At 49.8% G+C, this 17649-nt stretch overlaps 1 protein-coding gene and 1 long non-coding RNA gene across 2 annotated transcripts; one reads left to right on the top strand and one right to left on the bottom strand.

The window, feature by feature from the left end:
• Positions 1 to 4977: 4977 nt before the first annotated feature.
• Positions 4978 to 6062, bottom strand: LOC131906129 (uncharacterized). Its single transcript, XR_009378122.1, has 2 exons — positions 5591 to 6062; positions 4978 to 5453 (listed from the first exon to the last, which is right to left on the bottom strand). It is a non-coding gene; the product is annotated as an uncharacterized LOC131906129 (long non-coding RNA).
• Positions 6063 to 6314: 252 nt separating this feature from the next.
• On the top strand, positions 6315 to 14367 carry Fkbp4 (FKBP prolyl isomerase 4). The gene is made up of 10 exons (XM_059258676.1): positions 6315 to 6552; positions 8250 to 8394; positions 9110 to 9252; positions 10010 to 10130; positions 10587 to 10743; positions 11223 to 11313; positions 11410 to 11493; positions 11711 to 11896; positions 12395 to 12634; positions 14132 to 14367. Exons 1-10 carry the CDS (start codon positions 6448 to 6450, stop codon positions 14234 to 14236), a joined length of 1377 nt encoding a protein of 458 aa, XP_059114659.1. The 5' UTR covers positions 6315 to 6447; the 3' UTR covers positions 14237 to 14367.
• Positions 14368 to 17649: the final 3282 nt, after the last annotated feature.

Below are 17649 nucleotides of genomic sequence, written 5' to 3'. Positions count from 1 at the left end.
TTGGATGCATTATCTGTGAAATGAATGAAAAAAAGAAATAAAAGGAGAACATGACTGCTCCTAAGGGGTTGAGGTTTGTATTATATATATAAGGGAGAAAATAGGTAGAGATGGAGACATCTGGGAGAGTCCCGAGTGAACGTGGCCAGACTGAGCCGGGCCATGTGGAGAGGGGAGGGAGAGCAAAAAGAAGAGCCTCTGACCAAAAAGGGTGGCCTGGGTCAAGAAACTGGCCAAGAGACACATGCTGCTAAAATTGGCCAGTTATATAGGGGCCAGAGGAGCTATGGGAGAGAAGCCCAGCCCAGTAATTGGTTGGGCTGGAGAGTTCAGGGTAGTGAGCAGGGTAGGCAGCCAGGAGAACTCCCTAACAGGTAGGGACTGAGGGATGCTGGGAGAACTTGGCCGCCAGTGTCTGCTTTGATATGTTAATAGGCATCTCAGTGAGCCCTCTGTCCCAGGTTGGAGAACTAACAGAAACCAAGTGCACACAGGAAGTGAAAGCTATGTGCAATTGAGGCGCCCAAGGCAAATACAGAGAGACTGCCAAGCATCCATCTTTGAATGCTTCACCTCTCACACAGGGAACTCAGTAAAGGGATGTTTGCTTGGAAAATAAATGAATGAAAGGAGAGTATGCTGAAGAGACGAGTGCCTGCATATGGCCACCTTACCGGCAGAAGTCCACCCTAGTAGACAGAAAACCTGTTCCTGACAGCAGCTGTTTCTGGGCTTCCAAAGCCCCAGTCATCTTGGTTGAGCCCAGGAAGTTGGTAGCCTTATTTGAAAGCAAGACATGCACCCCACCCATAACTGTGACAAGTGAAGAACATGTGAGAACCAGCCCCATGATAAACTGAACTGTAATGACCATCACAGAACACCAGATATATGCAGCAGAGAAAAGAGCTCATGGTGGGGTGGAGCAATCAGGGAGGTCTTCCTGGAAGACACTGATTTTGAGCTTCCCAACAGAAGATAGAAGGAAAGAAAACAGAAAAATCACTACCCACCGGTCTGGAGGCATCCTGGAGTCCCCGACCTGAAGCCTCAGTCAGAGATCCTGAAGCAAAGGGACATGGGTAGGCACACAGCCCACAATCCCGCTATTGAGTACTGTGCTACCGGGGCAGGAGTGGTACAGAGGACAACTCTATACTGTCCCAGGTTCCACACAACAGTGTATTCTGGAACCTTGTGCTACTGTCCTGCCCCCAACCTCACTTCCAACTAGGTCTCTCTGCCTTTTTTAGGATACAGAATAACAAGGTAGAATATTAATAAGACTAAGAACAAGCCTACTCACACCATCTTCCTACAATATCAGTGAGCCAGCACCTGGTGGTCGAAGGGATGGGACATGCTAAGCAATCAAATGAGCCAGAGAGTCCAAGGAGAAGGTGGCCTTGACTTCCCAGACTCCCACTCCTCGTTGACAGAATCAGCTTGGCTCATGGAACTAGGTGGGACCATTCTCCCATAACAAATAGCACAGCATGTTTGCCTGAGGAGAAGGAGCTGAAGAGAGTTGTCTTCCTCAGTGTTCTTTCCTCTCCATCCAGCCATGTGATACAACCTACATGCCTCAGAGGCCAGTTTCTTGGCTCCCAGCATCTACCAGACTCAGGCTCATAATTCTCGCCTTCAACTCTTAAACATGTGATGTGCACAGATGCTCAGGTACACCCGGGGGTGGCTTTCTCCTGTTGTCCCCAGGACACTGTAAACAATATGGTAGACTAAAACAACACGAACTCAGAGTCTCAACAACTTAGTCCATGTCCTTTGCTAAACCCTGAATGCTATACGTACAACAGATACAACAAATTACCACAAGCATGTTGCTTAAAACAAGAATTGTGGTAAAGGGTACTTATAATACCATCATTCAGGGGGAAAAGAGCCATGAGCCTGAGACCAACAAGACCCTATGGCAAAACAATAAGAAGCCAGGTATGGTGGTGCACACCTGTAATCCCAGAAGTTGGGAGGTAGAAGCAGAGGAATCAGAAGTTCAAGGTCACCCTTGACCACACCAAAATTTCAAGGCGAGCCTAAGCTATACAAGACTCTGTTTAAAAAAAAAAAAAAGTACGGTTGTACAACCTTGTATTTAATGCCACTGAACTGTCCACTTAGGAATGGTAAAAAAAAAAAAAAAAAAAAAAAAAAAAAATGGCCAGGCCTGGTAGTACAGAACTTAAGCCAAGCATTTGGAAGGCAGAGACATAAAGATTTTAAGTCTGAGGCCACTCTGGGATACATGGTGAGATCTCACTTCCAAAACATAAAAATAGTAATAATGGTTACACAGTAAGTTTTGTTATGAAAATTTCGCATAAAATAAAAATGCATTTTGACATTTTGGTTCTGAGCCTAGTCTTTAACAGCTGAAACACCTCTCCAACACAAAAATGCATTTTCTGTACCAGCAGTAAACAGAAAATCTTTGAAGACATTTAAAGTAGCAGCAAAACAATGAAGGGGATGCTAAATCCAACAAAGGGGATGCTAAACCTTACGAAGGGAATGCTACATCTAACCAAGGAGTGCGAGCTCACTGCTGCACTCTTCAGAACCCCTAAATGGTAGAGTAGCCAAGGGGTCCAGCAACAGGAGCACTTAAAAATGTGATACATAAGCACAGTGAAATGGTATGCAGCCATACAGGAAGATGGCTAGAGCTGAAGATTATGCTAAGCAAAACAAGCCAGACTTGAACAAATACTACATTTTCTCTCGTGTGTGGAATCTAAATGTATACATGTGTGTATATAGAAAATGAGAGCAGAAAGGGAAACCATTTGGGAAAAGGAAGAGGGCAAAGAGAACGGGGAGAGAGGTGGCAGAGAGCAGTAGGCATAAGAACAAAGGACAGTGACATCTACATATAAAGGCCATACTGAAACCCATTACTTTGTATGCTGACTGAAGAAAGACTTCCGACCTGGAGAACACAAGGCACTCGCTGTCACACCACCAGGAGGCACAACAGGCCGGCTCTCCCACCTGACTCCTGTTTGCCTTTCCCATCATTCTTCTTCTTTCAAGGCTTTCTTCATCGTCTTCAGCACCTTGCATTTTTTGTTTTCATTCTGGGAAATCCGTTCCACCTTCTCTAGCCTCCATTTCTGTTTCACTGACGAATCCTTTTCTTTCGTTTTTAATGGGTTCTCTCTCTCCTGTGTTGTCATCCTTCAAAAACACAAAATCACAATTTTAATGGAAGACATTCTAAAAAACGTCATTCTCGATGTGAGATATCTAGAAGATAAAATCCTAGAGAGAAACAGGGTTGAGCAAGGAAAATAGAGACCTGTTGTTTAAATGCATAGAGACTTCCTGTTTGAGAAGAAACAGGAGGATCCCAGAGCTCTTGGCCAGCCAATCAGTGAATGCTGAGTTCAGCGAGAAACTGTCTCAAAAGGTGGATGAACTGAAAGAACCAGGTGTCACACCTTTAATCCCGGCACTCAGGACACAGAGGCAAGTGGAGTTCTCTGTGAGTTCAAGGCCAGCCTGGTCTACACAGTGAACTCCAGGGCAGCCAGGACTTCGTAGAGAAACACTGTCTTGAAGGAAAAAGGAAAAAAAAAAAAAGTGGATGGACTGATGAGAGGGGGCTCATCCACTACAAGCACTTTTTGGTGCAAACCTGATGTCCGGAGTTCAATCTCCAAATCCATGACAAAGTGGAAGGTGAGAACTGACTCCACAAAGTTGTCATCTGACCTCCACTCATGTGCTGTGGGACATAGTGAAACACACACACACACACACCACATTACATACATATATACACACATACATACTTAAAAAATTTTAAGGGGGAAAGGGATGGAGGAAAACAACTACACACACATGGATACATCCTTACCCAATGGGAATACCATTTAAATGAGCCAGGGAAGGAAGGGGTGAAGAGGAGGAGGAGTGAGAAGAAAACACCTGAAGAGTACACAGTGAGCTTAGGCTAGCTATTCTTCTAGAGGACCTGGGTTCAATTCCTAGCCCTTACATGATAGCTCACGACAATCTAACTCCAGCCGGGGAAAGCTGGTGTCCTCTTCTGGCCTCCACAGGCACTGCACACACACAGCGCACAGACAGACATACAGGCAAAACACGCACACATGTAAAGTAAAAAGGTTAAAAAAATAAGTTCAAAAATTTTTAAAGAAAAAAAGTGACATACACAATCAGGAAAAAGTCCAGAAGCACATGGCCCTGCCCTGGGATTCAAGACCTCGGTGCCTGTGTGTCAGCCTCTCATCCACTGCCATGTCACACAGAGGGAGGGCCCTCTCACTGGAGATCTGTCCTCAAGTCCCTGCTCGTTAACCTCCTGTTACCACAGTCCTCTGCCCACCTCCGTCCCCACACGTCACATTGCAGGGATGACCACCGCTCACTCACCTGACACTGGGGGCCCAGGGCCGCCCAGGTGCACAAAGAACAGTTCCTCTTTCCTAACCATCGAGTCACCCTATTTACAGGGCTCACAGACAAGAAGTGGAGGCTCGCAAACGAGGCGACCTGCCCCAATGTACACAGCTGTACCTGGACAACGCAACTCTTTTCTTAGTGCTAACCACATGTTCCGTCCACTGTATTAAAAGTTAACCTGTTTAAGCAGTGTGAAGGCAAATATTGATGCTGCATGAACTCAAAGGCGTTAGGAAAAGACACAAGCTCACTACTGCAGAACTTACCTCCTCTATCACAATTTGCTGTGCCAGATAATACCCAAAGGCCTACCAGAGTCTCTTACCAGAGAGATAACTGCCATGTGCAAGCCAGTGCTATACAAGAACCTTCACTACCGGAGAAGTAGGTACTCCCCTTCCATATTCTACAACAGTGTCTCTAGTCACCCAAGAAATCTTAGATTTTGGTTAAACTCATAAAACTGTAAACTGCTGGAAAGAATGGGTTAGGTTCCATCAGGAAGGACTACAACGAATTATCTAACAGTGATACTTAAACCAAAATAATTAAGTTTTATTATTATTATTTATCACACTAATTTGGGAGGGACAACAGGGCACACGTGCGGGTGTCAGAAGACAGTTTGTAGGAGTCCGTTCACTCAACGTTGTGGGTGTTAGGAATCAAACCCAGGTCCGCAGTCCAAGCACTTCCACCCACTGAGCTATCTCGCAGACCCCGTAGTAACAGCCTACTGCCGACTTAAATGGCATCACCGAACAACATCATGCCGAGCACACAGAGACACGAAGTTCGTTACATTGGAATGAAAATTCACAAAGCCGATAGATAGCCATCTGGTAGCACTTACCAGGCGCTATGTGTAACTGTGGTACTACAGTGCTGGGCAGAGTCAGGACCTCGCCAGGCAGATCTTCCGATCAAGCCAGCGCTGTTTCAGTAACTACAGCTCCACAGGTATCTAAGGAGCGGCGGTTGCGATGAAAACATTCCTTCCTGTCCACCTTTGGTAAAAAGGGAAAGGGGACTTTTTTTTTTTTTGTCCTCGTGAGCTGAAACCATTTCGTGCTCCACCACTAACAAAAAAGGCTGGTTAGTGTGGTGGGAGGAAGTGCTTTCACACACACATACCCCCACTTACAAGGTCTCCTGCTCACGGAATTTTGGAAAGCAACTCATCCGGCGGGCCTGCCGGGCTGCAGGGAGGACAAAGTTGTGTCCCGCAATTTGTGCCCCCGGGCCTTCGCTCCCTCGGCCTCTAATCCCCACATCGCTTAGGTGCCCACGCCACGGGTGCCTGGGGTCCGATCGCAGGGGGACGACCCTTGCCTCTTCACATCTGGCTGCCTGGCTCCGGCTCCAGATACTACGCTGCGGGGCCGGGTGAACGGGGCGGGCCGGCAGGCAGGCAGGGAGGTAGGCAGGCAGGCCCAGACTTGGGAGTCCTGAGGATGGGGAAGGATCTGGAAAAATCGGCTCGCCTCCGGCGGGGTGGGGGTGGGGAGGAGGACGTGGGGAAGGGTATGATCACTGAAACCCGAGAGGTCCCGGAGCGGGAGAGGAGGCCGCCCCCAGGAGCCATCCACCAGGAAAACAAATCTTACCAAAAAAAAAAAAAACAACAACAACAACCCTCGGGTGCCCTCAGCCCAAGAGCCCCAACCCGTTTAACCGCTTCTCTAGAAAGTTCTCCGCTCCCGCCCCTTCGCAACCCGCTCCTGCCGCTCCTCCCGGCCCCGCCCCCGGGGCGAGCGGGGCCAATCACGGGCCGGGCCGCGCCGCTCCCGCCCCTCGGCGTCTCCCCCCCCCCCCCCCCCCGACTCGACCGCCGGCGGCGAGCGCGCCGAGAGCCCGGTGCGCGAGCCTGGAGCGAGGGCCGTCGTGGGCAGCGCCGCCTCCTGCCGCACGCCATCCGCACCACCGCTCGCCCCGGTCGGCGGCCAGCGCGCCCGGCTCGCGCTCGCCCCACTCCCGCAGCCAACGGTGCGCCCAGCGGCCATGACCGCCGAGGAGATGAAGGCGGCCGAAAACGGGGCACAGTCGGCGCCCCTGCCTCTCGAAGGAGTGGACATCAGCCCCAAGCAGGACGAGGGCGTGCTCAAGGTGAGGGGGCCGCGGAGCCCCCGGCTGTAGGCTCGTGGGCCTCGAGGGGGTGCCGCGGCCCGAGGATCGGGGACTTTGCCTTCCCGGTGCGGGCTGCGGCGCTGAAGATGGCCCGGTGGCTGCACCGCTCCGGAGGGTGCGGCCCCCGGTCGGGAAGGAGCCCCCACTGCAACGCCAACTTGATCCGGCTGCACTGTGCGGCTGAGAGGGGCGGGGCGGAGCGCGAGAGCCGCAGCCGGGGGCCCGGGCGGGGTGCACGAGGCTGGGGCGCGCCTCGGGGCTCCGGCCTTGCCTCCCGGGGACCCCCTCGTCCGCAGCGTGCGCGGGCCACCTGGGCGAAGGTGCGTCAGGGCTCACCCACTTGCAAGTTAAACATTAGCTAGGACCTGAACGGGAGCCGTTTCCTGGCCCAGAGCCCTTTGTGCCTCCCCGCGCCCCCTTCTGCAATCGCCGAGACCCAGCGAGGTCACGGGCTCGGCCATGCTGTGCCCCCTTTCTCGGCCCGGGGAGAGCAGGAGCGGTGCATGCCGGGACCTGTAGTTCCTCTCCCGCCCCTCCTGAGCCTTCTTGGAGTTAGGGGTTCGGTGCGCTGGCCGTGGGGGAGGCGGTTTGCCCTGGAGCCAGCGGCTCACTAATCGCCCGACGGCAAATAGCCCGGGGAGCGAGGGGGAGGGTGCCCTGACCCGGGTCGGGACAATGGGCGCCGGTTTAGAGCAGGTTCTGCCAGCAGTCCAGGACGGTGAAATCCTAACCCGCATTGCATGCGCTCCCTGTATCCATTGTTTCTCCTCCAGGCGTCCCATTGCTCAGCTCCTAGTGTGTGTGGCCTGTGCTAAGCAGAGACCTCAGGGAGCCTTGTTGGTCTAGAAATGCTCCTGGCTTTTACACTAGCTCTAGCTGCTCCTGTGTGAACATGTGGCCCTTATTTCTCCCGTTTTCTGCAAGGTTCTGATTCCTAGAAGGGTCAGTTCCTCTTTCATCCTCCACTCTTTTGAGGCCCCTGTACGTTCTTATCAGGGAAGCCTTCCTTTAGAGTTCTACATCCACCTAGTGGCACGCCCACGAGGTTCACCATATATAAACATGTTAAACAGAAGCAGATGCCTATACGTTCATGGGAGGTACTCTGGTCCTGAAATAAGGGGCCCCTTAGCTTGACGGTCTGGTAATTTTGTTTCCTAACTCTAATTTCCCAGGGCCTGATGCAGAGCCTTTGTGCTTACCTGTAATCTGGCCCTTCCTTTTACCAGTTTTGAACCAATCTGTTCCCTTCATTTCTCCTATTCCATTCTATTCAAACCAGACCCTGATCTGATGACTCAGTAGTTTTCTATCCACGCTTTATCAGTTTGTTCTTCAGGCACCTCCAGGGGGTAGGGATTGTCCACAGTGCTTGACAATTTCAGGGTAGTCTAGCAACTTGTCTAAAACCATAGGCAAAACTTAAACCCAGGTCATTTGTCTGAAGTTTTCCAAAACAGGTCTGGACAAACCTAGAGGAAGTTGGGAAGGTTCCTTGAGTCTAAGCCAAACCACTAACATCAGAATCATTTGAAGATTGAGCTCTTGGATGTGCTAATAAAGAGACGGGGCAGTGGGTCCGGCAGAGTCCAGTACATGCCTTTTATGAGCTTACAGGCAGTTGGGGCCCTCTACCCACATCCTTGGATACTCACTTTCTCCCCACTTCTTCCCAGGTCATCAAGAGAGAGGGTACAGGCACAGAGACACCCATGATTGGGGACCGGGTCTTTGTCCACTACACTGGCTGGCTGTTAGATGGCACAAAGTTTGACTCCAGTCTGGATCGCAAGGACAAATTCTCCTTTGACCTGGGAAAAGGTAGGCATGGTTAGTGGGCTGGCAGGATAGGCTCTGAAGTGGATAGCAGCTGTCACAAGCAAAAATTCTGTTCTCAGCCAAGCTTGAGCTGGGCACAGTAGTGCTTACCTATGTTCCTAGCTTCCAGAGAAGTTGAGGCAAGCAAGTCACTTGACCTAGGCAGTTCAAGATAGCCTTGCAAAATAGCATAAACTAGTCATCAGAACAACAACAACAACAAAACCCACCAGAACTAAAGTCAAGGAGGAATGGTGAAGAATCCCATCTGTTACCAGGCAGTGGTAGCACATGCCTTTATTTAGTCCCAGCACCCAGGAGGCAATAGCAGGTAGATCTCTGAGTTTGAGGACAGCCTGGTCTACAGAGTGAGTTCCAAGACTACACAGAGAAACCCTGTCCAAAACAACAGAAAAGGAATCCGTCCATTATGCGCCTTGTGTTTTCTTCTACTGTTCTGGGACTGGCTGATGTCTTCCCCAGCACATCGATTCAGCTCCTCCTTTCCTCTGAGGTGGACAGTCATGCTTCTTACACTCTGTTGCGGGGCTGAGCCATCTTCTAATGTGCTGAGAATGACGCCACTGCTGCTGCTTGTCTCTGGCCCCATTTCTAGGGATGTGCGGGTCCCCTTGGGTGTGTACAGCAGCTTTCTTTGGGGACGCTGAGCCTAGAGTTAGACCCCTGCTCAGCAGGTCTTGTTTGCCTCTACCCACAGGGGAGGTCATCAAGGCTTGGGATATTGGTATAGCGACCATGAAAGTGGGGGAAGTGTGCCACATCACCTGCAAGCCAGAGTATGCCTACGGTTCAGCGGGCAGCCCTCCAAAGATTCCCCCCAACGCCACGCTTGTATTTGAGGTGAGTGCTGGCCACAGAGCGCCAGGCGAAGAGCCAGACCTTATCTCACCCCATTGCCTGGCTGCCCTCCAGCCCTTCCTGCCTCTCAGAGACAATGTAGCCAAGCCTGAGGGCCTAGCTTTAGTAGGAGGAGAGGTGGAAAGGTAGCTGGCTCTGCTGCCATCACGGTGGCCAGTAATAGAAGCTTTGGGTGGGAAGGGGGTCGGGAGCTCCAAAGCTCTTCTAGAGTAGGAGTGACTGAGGATTTCTTAACTGAAAGGAGTTGGAGGTCAGGAAGCATCGGGATTATAAACGGTAGTGTGGAGTATTGGCAACCTGGGCCACAGGAGGGACAGACAGCTTCCTATAGGTCAGGGGTTGAGGCCTTCACTGAGGGGAAGAACTAAGGCTGTTTAGTCTGAAAGTGGAAAACCAATCAGTGGGCATGAGAAAATACTCACAAGACCACTGAGATACCAGGTCACTTCTGATGCCTGCCAGATTAGGTTTCTCGGGTCCTTGTTAAATGAAGCAGGATGATAGCTTGTCTTTCTGAGGCCAAGTGAAGCCCATGTGTCCTGCTGGCCTCTGCCAAAGTGTAGGCCAGAGCAGCCCCCAAGAGCTTGTCAGAAGTGCCACTGTCCAGTTCCTCCTGGGACTGTGCCCCTCTGGCTAGATGTGGTCTACATTAGTCTTAACTCTTCTGAGTGGCAGAGAGTTTTTCACTCTTGAGTTGGTGCAGAAAGGCGTTGGTCACACCTTACATCTCATCCTACAGGTGGAGCTGTTTGAGTTCAAAGGAGAAGATCTTACAGAAGATGAAGATGGCGGGATCATTCGCAGAATACGGACTCGTGGTGCAGGCTATGCCAGGCCCAATGAGGGTGCTATAGTGGAAGGTAAAAAAATGTAGTCTGGCCGGGCAGTGGTGGCATATGCCTTAAGCCCATTACTCAGGAGGCAGAGGCAGGTGTGTATCTGTGAGTTCGAGATCAGCCTGGTCTACAGAGCTAGTTCTAGGATAGCCAAAGCTACACAAAGAAACCCTGTCTCAAAAAACAAAAAGATGGGGGGGGGGGAGTGTATTCTGGTGTAAGAAGAAAAATCTAGAGTTGTGTATGATTCCTAGCTTAGAGACAAAAGACTTTGGGTGGTTTGGACCAAGTCATTTCCTTTCTATAAGTCTCATCCATAAAGTAAGGAGTTAGACCACACTGTCTTAGCATCCCTGCAGGTCTGAGATACAATGGTTATCTTGGGTATAAGCAGTAATTCGGAGATGTGGGGAGGTTGGTGGCAACTTCCTCAATGCTCTGCCTTCTCACACCTGGAGCATTGCCTCTCTTTGCTGCCAGTGGCACTGGAAGGCTACTATAAAGACCAGCTCTTTGACCAGCGGGAGCTCTGCTTTGAAGTCGGCGAAGGGGAAAGCCTAGATCTGCCCTGTGGGCTGGAGACGGCCATTCAGCGCATGGAGAAAGGAGAACATTCCATTGTATACCTCAAACCTAGGTGAGATACAGCACTTTGCAGAGCAGAGAGACATAACTGAATGTCCACAGTGAGCTGTGTGATCTGCTGCTACTCTAAGGGGATACCTGTCACCACCCTGAACCCTTCATTGGATCTGAAAGTGTGGCCCACTCTTGTCCACCACTCTTGTCCACATTTACTTGCATTCAAGTCTCGTCTGAATCCCTTACCTTCCAACATCAAGATTTTCATCTGCCATTAGTTTATTCAATCATTAACGTTTGTTGAAACACCTACTATGTGCCACACATACTGAAGCCCTAGTTAGGAGCAAGTGGTAGTGAGTCTATGGGACTGCCTAAATGTGTAATGAAGAAATTAGGGAAATGTTGGCCGGACAGAAACTATTTGAACCAGGTCTCAGGATGGAAAGGTACTTTCCAGGAAACAAACAGGAAGCCTTTCAGCCCAGAGCGGACTAAGGGCTGTGAGGTGACCAGGCGTTTTCACCCCTACAGCTATGCCTTTGGCAGTGTTGGGAAGGAAAAGTTCCAGATCCCACCACATGCACACCTGAGATATGAAGTACATCTGAAGAGTTTGGAGAAGGTGAGTCTGCCTGAGGCATGCGTTCTCTCTCCTGGAGTCTGGTCCGTGGGTGACTGAGCAAGCTGACCACTGTGTCTGTCCTCTGGGGTGTGACAGGCCAAGGAGTCTTGGGAGATGAACTCTGAGGAGAAGCTGGAACAGAGCAACATAGTGAAAGAAAGGGGCACTGTATACTTCAAGGTGAGCCAAGGACAAGACACCACAGGGGGGACTGTCCAGATGATACCCTGCCACAGTTATGGATACCTGTTGCGATTGTCACTATTATATCTTAGTCCGTTGATCTGGGATGGGAAGGAAGGGGAATCAGGTGCCCAGGAGTCACTTGTGGCAACTAGGTAAGGCAACCTGGGCTGCTGAACCTGCACTGGGTGCCTCAGCTTCCCTCCCATTCTAGGAAGGCAAGTACAAGCAAGCTTTACTGCAGTACAAGAAGATTGTATCCTGGCTAGAATACGAGTCTAGTTATTCTGATGAGGAAATGCAAAAGGTCCATGCACTTCGACTGGCCTCACACCTCAATCTGGCCATGTGTCACCTGAAACTGCAGGCCTTCTCAGCTGCCATTGAAAGCTGTAACAAGGTGAGATCCCTTCAGAGAATGTGGAAGCAGCATTTACAGGCAGGGCTGGTGCACCACCAGCGAGTCTGAAATTGGCCCGCAGTCACTGGGTGGCGTTAGTGGGATGTGTGGTTGGGAATTCTGAGTTACAGACCCATAGAGAGGCCTACTATGGATGTAGCAGGTGCTTTAATGGTGGGAGACAATAGATACAGTGAGCAAGCCCTGGGTTGGGGAAAACTAAAGGGAGTCGGGTTGTTTGGTGATTTTCTGTATCTGGAAAGGTGAGATTGTCTTCTTCCTGCATCCGAAGACCTGTATTTCCTGTCTTCCTCTTGAATTAAATTAATTTTTTTCTGAGCCATGACCCTTCCCACTTAATGCCTCAGTCTATTTTTTTTTTTTTCTAACTTGACAACAGCCATTTTCACTGAGCCTCATCTTCCTGAGGGGTCCCTTGGGAATCCAGCTGGTGCTGCCGAGTCTGATGTCTCTGCTCCTTCCTTTCTGTGCTTTTAGGCCCTGGAGTTGGACAGCAACAATGAGAAGGGCCTGTTCCGCCGGGGAGAGGCGCACCTGGCCGTGAATGACTTTGACTTGGCACGAGCTGACTTCCAAAAGGTCCTGCAGCTCTATCCCAGCAACAAAGCCGCCAAGGCCCAGCTGGCTGTGTGCCAACAGCGGACCCGCAGGCAGCTTGCCCGGGAGAAGAAGCTCTATGCCAACATGTTTGAGAGGTTGGCTGAGGAGGAGCACAAGGTGAGGGTTGGGGTGTGTCGTAACTACTTTGCTGTGAAGAGACAACCATGACCAAGGCAACTCAACAGTTTTTAGAGGATGTACAGTTCCAGAGGGTCAGAGTTCATGGCGGGCAACGAAAAGCACATGGCAGAGTTAACCTGGAATGGTCTGGGCTGTAGAAACCTGTGAGCCCTTCCGCAAACACACCTCCTTCAACAAGGCCACACCTCCTAAGCCTTCCCAACAAGTTCCACAAACCAGGGACCTATGGGGGCCATTCTTCAAACTACCACATGGTGGGAGTGGCTACAATGGATAGAAAGGGGGTTTCTTAGCTCCTTCAGCACATAAGGTGTGGGCTCTGTGCCTGTGGTTGCCTGTGGGAGTTAGTTGTAGAAGCCAGATGTTATTCTCTGTCCAGGAAAGCAATGTAAGTCCTCAGTTTTGACCCCACTGGTGAGGCCAGGCCAACAGCATGGGAAGTACACTCACACCAGGGCCCAGTTCTCACGCCAGGGCCTGGAACTCTTAGCTGTCTGCCTGCCTCTGCCCTGTGAGTCCTGGGTTTAAAGGGTGTATGTACCTCCACACTTGGAGCCTAGGAGGGTAGGTATGTAGTTAGCGTTCTGCCTCCACAGAAGCACATGATCCTGTCAGTTCAACCTCACCCCGCTGTGCTCTGTGTGCACCTGTCCATGGTTTTCCCCTGTACCACTAATTAGTGACTGGAAGCTTAGTTTACAATACTGTTTAAGAGAACTTTCACATTGACTCTCATTTTCTCTCCCTGCTGTGTAGTACTCCATTGCACATACATAGCACGTCTTACTTTTTATTGTTTCAGTGTCTCTAACGCCGTCAAAAAGAAACAGATTATGCCGGGTGGTGGTGGTGGTGTACGCCTTTAATCCCAGCACTCGGGAGGCAGAGCCAGGTGGATCTCTGTGACTTTGGGGCTAGCCTGGTCTACAGAGTGAGTTCTAGGACAGGCTCCAAAACTACACAGAGAAACCCTATCTCGAAAAAAAAAAAAACAAAAACAAAAAAACAGATTACAAAACATACTTTCTAGTAGCCACAGTTAAAAGGTGAAATTAAACAGTGAATTTAAGATATTGCTCAATATATTTTTAATTATTTGGGGGGGGTTAGCATATAAAGAAATGGGTTTAAAAGGGATAGCCTTGCTCAGGGCTATGCTAATCTCTGTCATTACAATTCTAGTAGACATCCAACTGAAGCAAACATGGCATTGACATTGAAGGTGTTTTTGTTTAGACGGTCTGGGACATAGCACAGTGTGCTTGCCAAGCATGCTCAGGGCCTTGAATTTAATCCCAGCAGCACAAAGTAAAAATACTTGAAAACATCGGAAATCTGTGACATTCAGCAGTAATGTGTTGAGTAGCTTTGTCAGTTGAGAATGTGAGTGCGCGCACACGCTTAGAGGACAGTTCCAGGATTGCTGTGCCTGTGCCTTTCTGTCAGGAATTGAGCCTCTTCCTCATCTTACAGGCCAAGGCCGAGGTGGCTGCAGGAGACCATCCCACTGACACTGAGATGAAGAGTGAGCCGAACAATGTGCCGGGGAACCAGTCTCAGGTGGAGACAGAAGCTTAGTCTGCCTCTCCACCGGCCTCTCCGCCTGCCCACCCCTGCAGCTGCCTGCCCCCCTGCTCCCTTCCCTGCTCCACCCTGTTAGTTTTGTAAAAACTGAAGAATTTTGAGTGAATTAGACCTTTATTTTTCTATCTGTTTGGATGATGGCTTTGGGGGGAAAGGGGAGAAGAGCAGGCTGGGGGTGAAATGGGGGGTAGTTTTAGATGGTGTCAACCCTCTTTCCTTCCCCCATTACACATGAGTGTATATCCTTCCATACGTACACGTCAGAATGTTAATTTATTTCTTCCTCTGTTAGCTCCATTTTTCAAGTGGTAGAAGGGAGTATGTGATAGGGATGGAGTCTGATAAGAAGCCGGGATGGAGACGACAACTCCTGGGCGGCCATTCTCCTTATCCCTTCCCCTCTGGTTGTTTTCCAAGCCTGCGGTCTTCATGCGGTGCTCGGGGCATGGGAAAACCACCGTGTGTCCTCTTGCCTTGCTCTCCTGCGATGGTATCCCTGATAATCTTGGTACACGGTGATCACCTCTAGACAGCGCCTTCCAGTGTGTCCCCTGCTACCAGTTTCCCTCATCCAGGTTATCCCTGTCCCCGTCCCCTCAGCCTCTTTAATGCACGCTGAAGGTCCAGGCACACCTCAAGTCCTGTGCTTGAGCAATAAAGTGGAAACAACAAACTGTGGGTGTCAGGCAACCCTTTATGTTGAGCTCTGGGGTAGGGTGTGGTGGGTACGTGTGGTCAGGGCAGAATGGAGAGGGGCACACTCCGGTCCAATTCCAGTGTGCCATGTGATACAGACTGTGGCAAGGCAGGAGACGGCCTCTGCACGCACCTCTGGAGCTCCAGTGCAGACTAGAGCAGCCTGGCATTAGAATGCTGGGTTTTTTCCCCCAATGGGAAGAGGAAAATAGAAATATCCAGAAAACTAGGACGGACCAGGCCTAATGGTTCTGAAGCTGGGTTTGTACTACTGCCTCTACTCTGGCAGACATCTTGGGTATTTACATGATTTCTTTCTCTTTATTTTTTAGTTTGGGTATTTTACCTGCATGTATGTCTGTCTGTGCACCATGTGCATGCTTGGTGTCTGTGGAGGCCAGAACAGGGCAGTGGGTCCCCTGGAACTGGAATTAGAATTGTGAGTCACCAGTTGGGTGCTGGGAATCAAACCTGGGTCTCCTGCAAAGGCAGCAAGTGTACTTAACCAATTGAGCCATCTCTGCAGCCCCAGGCCTCGGTTTCTTAAGGTGTAAAAGCCCCACTGTTGCGGCCTGTCTAGGGTTTTTATATGCATTAAGGTGCTGGTGAAGTACTTGTCAAATCCACTTTCTCTGTCTTACCAGGAACACAGTGTACTCCTTCATACCACATTGAACTTCCTCTTGATCACCTATAGTCAGCGCTCAGCCTGCCCATACTTTGTTGTGTGGGCTCTCTGGCAGTCGGCCTACTCACATACCTGTACAGCTCTTGACATTGTAGAGGATGGATTTCTAGGGAAAAGGGCTCAGTTTTTCCACATGTCTGGCATTGTGTCTGCTAGTTCCCTTAGTGGGTGTAAGTCCAGGCTTGGGCTTGAGTTTTAAGTATGGTTCCTTTGGGTATTTCTACCTTTGACTCTTGGCCTTTGCTCTCAATGACAATACCAAGCAAGCCCTTGCTAAATTGCTAAGAACTTAACAGAGTAAGCTTTGACCTGTACCAAGGACTCCCTATGATACAATCTTTGATCCAACTGCCCTAAGAAAGAGGCATGTTGGTGGAAGTATTAAGGCAACGCCACGTAGTTAAAAGGGAGGTTTATTTTGTGGGGTAACTTACAAGTAAAGGGGGATAGGTTACAGGGTCCGGGAAAGGTGTGGTGCAGTCCAGGGGTGTTTTCTGGAGAACTCTGCTCAGTCTACCTCCAGCTTACAGGATCCAGGAACCAAGAGAGCCACCTTATCTAGATCTCAAGTCTTAATGGCTCCTCTCTTGGCCCCGCCTTGTAGGCGTGACAGTTAACCAGAAGCTTCAGTGGGGGTAGTACTTACAGGTCAAAGCTGGAACAGCTACCTACTACAGAGGCATGGCCCATTTTACAGATGAGGAAACTCAACCAAGGCTTGGGGAACAGCTCAGTTACTAGACTGCTTACTGCAAAAGTGAGGACCTGTCGAAAGCTAGGTGCTGGGCCTAGAGACAGCATGGTAGTTAGGAGCACTTGCTCTTATAGAAGCCCCAGCTTTGGTTCCCAGTCCCCACTCAGGCAGCTTACAGCTGTCTGTAACTAGTTCAAAGAGGATCCAGTACCCTCTTTGCTCTCCACAAACACTGCACACGGTGTACGTGTGGAGACTCAGGCACTCAAGCATTTTTATCTTTTAAAGATTTATTTTTATAGCAGGCATGGTGGTGTACAACTTTAATCCCAACAAAACTCAGGAGGAGGCAAAGGCAAGGGGAATCCCTGAGTTCATGACCAGCCTGGTCTACATAGTGATTCCAGGGGCACATAGTGAGATAGTCTTTGAAAACTAAGTGTGTATGTGTAAATTGCATGTATCTATGTGTACAATACCCATGGATGGCAGAAGAGGGTATCAAATCCCCTGGAACTAGAGGCAGTTGTGAGCCCTCACTATGTGGGTGCCAGGAACTGAACCCAGGGCCTCTCAGAGCAGCAAGTGCTCCCAACCTCTAGCTCCAGGGGACCCAGTGCCCTCATCTGGCTTACACCGTCACCTGTACACACACATGACATACACTCACGGACAAAACACATAAGACTTAGCAGGCATGAAGCACTGGGTTGGATTCCTAACACCACATGAACCTTGAATGATGGCACACATTTGTAAGCCTAGCACTTGGAAGGTATAGGCAGAGAGATTAGGAGTTCAAGGTTATCTTCAGCCACTTTGGTTCAAGACCAGCCTGAGCTATGTGAGACCCTGTCTCCAAAAAAGTTTGCAAAAGTCAAACAAATTTGTACTTGAGGATGAGTTCACTGAACTAGCGCAAACTACTTTGAGGTTATGTGATTGAGAGTAAGTCTTGAGCCTCTACAATGCATGGATTAAAAGCATCCCAAATTCTGTTCATGTCTGAAAGCTCCTTGAGATTCCAAGAACTTAAAAATTTGTACTTTTATAGAGCAGTGGAGATGGAAAAATCCTAGTTTATTGTAACATTAAAACTGTCTAGTGAAGATGTTTTGATAACGTGATTAAGGTCCCCCCCCCCCAGCTGAGGACCCAACCCAGGGCCTTGCGCTTGCTAGGCAAGTGCTCTACCAATGAGTTAAATCCCCAACCCCATGATTAAGTCTTTATGGATAAAAATAATCCTGCTATGTACTGAACTCTGTTGGGTCATTGCTCTTGTCTTCTGGACAGTTGGGCCTTTCTTACCCACACTTCAGCATTTAT

This window comes from Peromyscus eremicus, chromosome 3 (genome assembly GCF_949786415.1).
Source record: "Peromyscus eremicus chromosome 3, PerEre_H2_v1, whole genome shotgun sequence".
NCBI lineage: Eukaryota > Metazoa > Chordata > Mammalia > Rodentia > Cricetidae > Peromyscus > Peromyscus eremicus.
The sequence above is the reverse complement of the archived record's forward strand: the minus strand, read 5'-3'. Positions and strand labels throughout refer to the sequence as shown.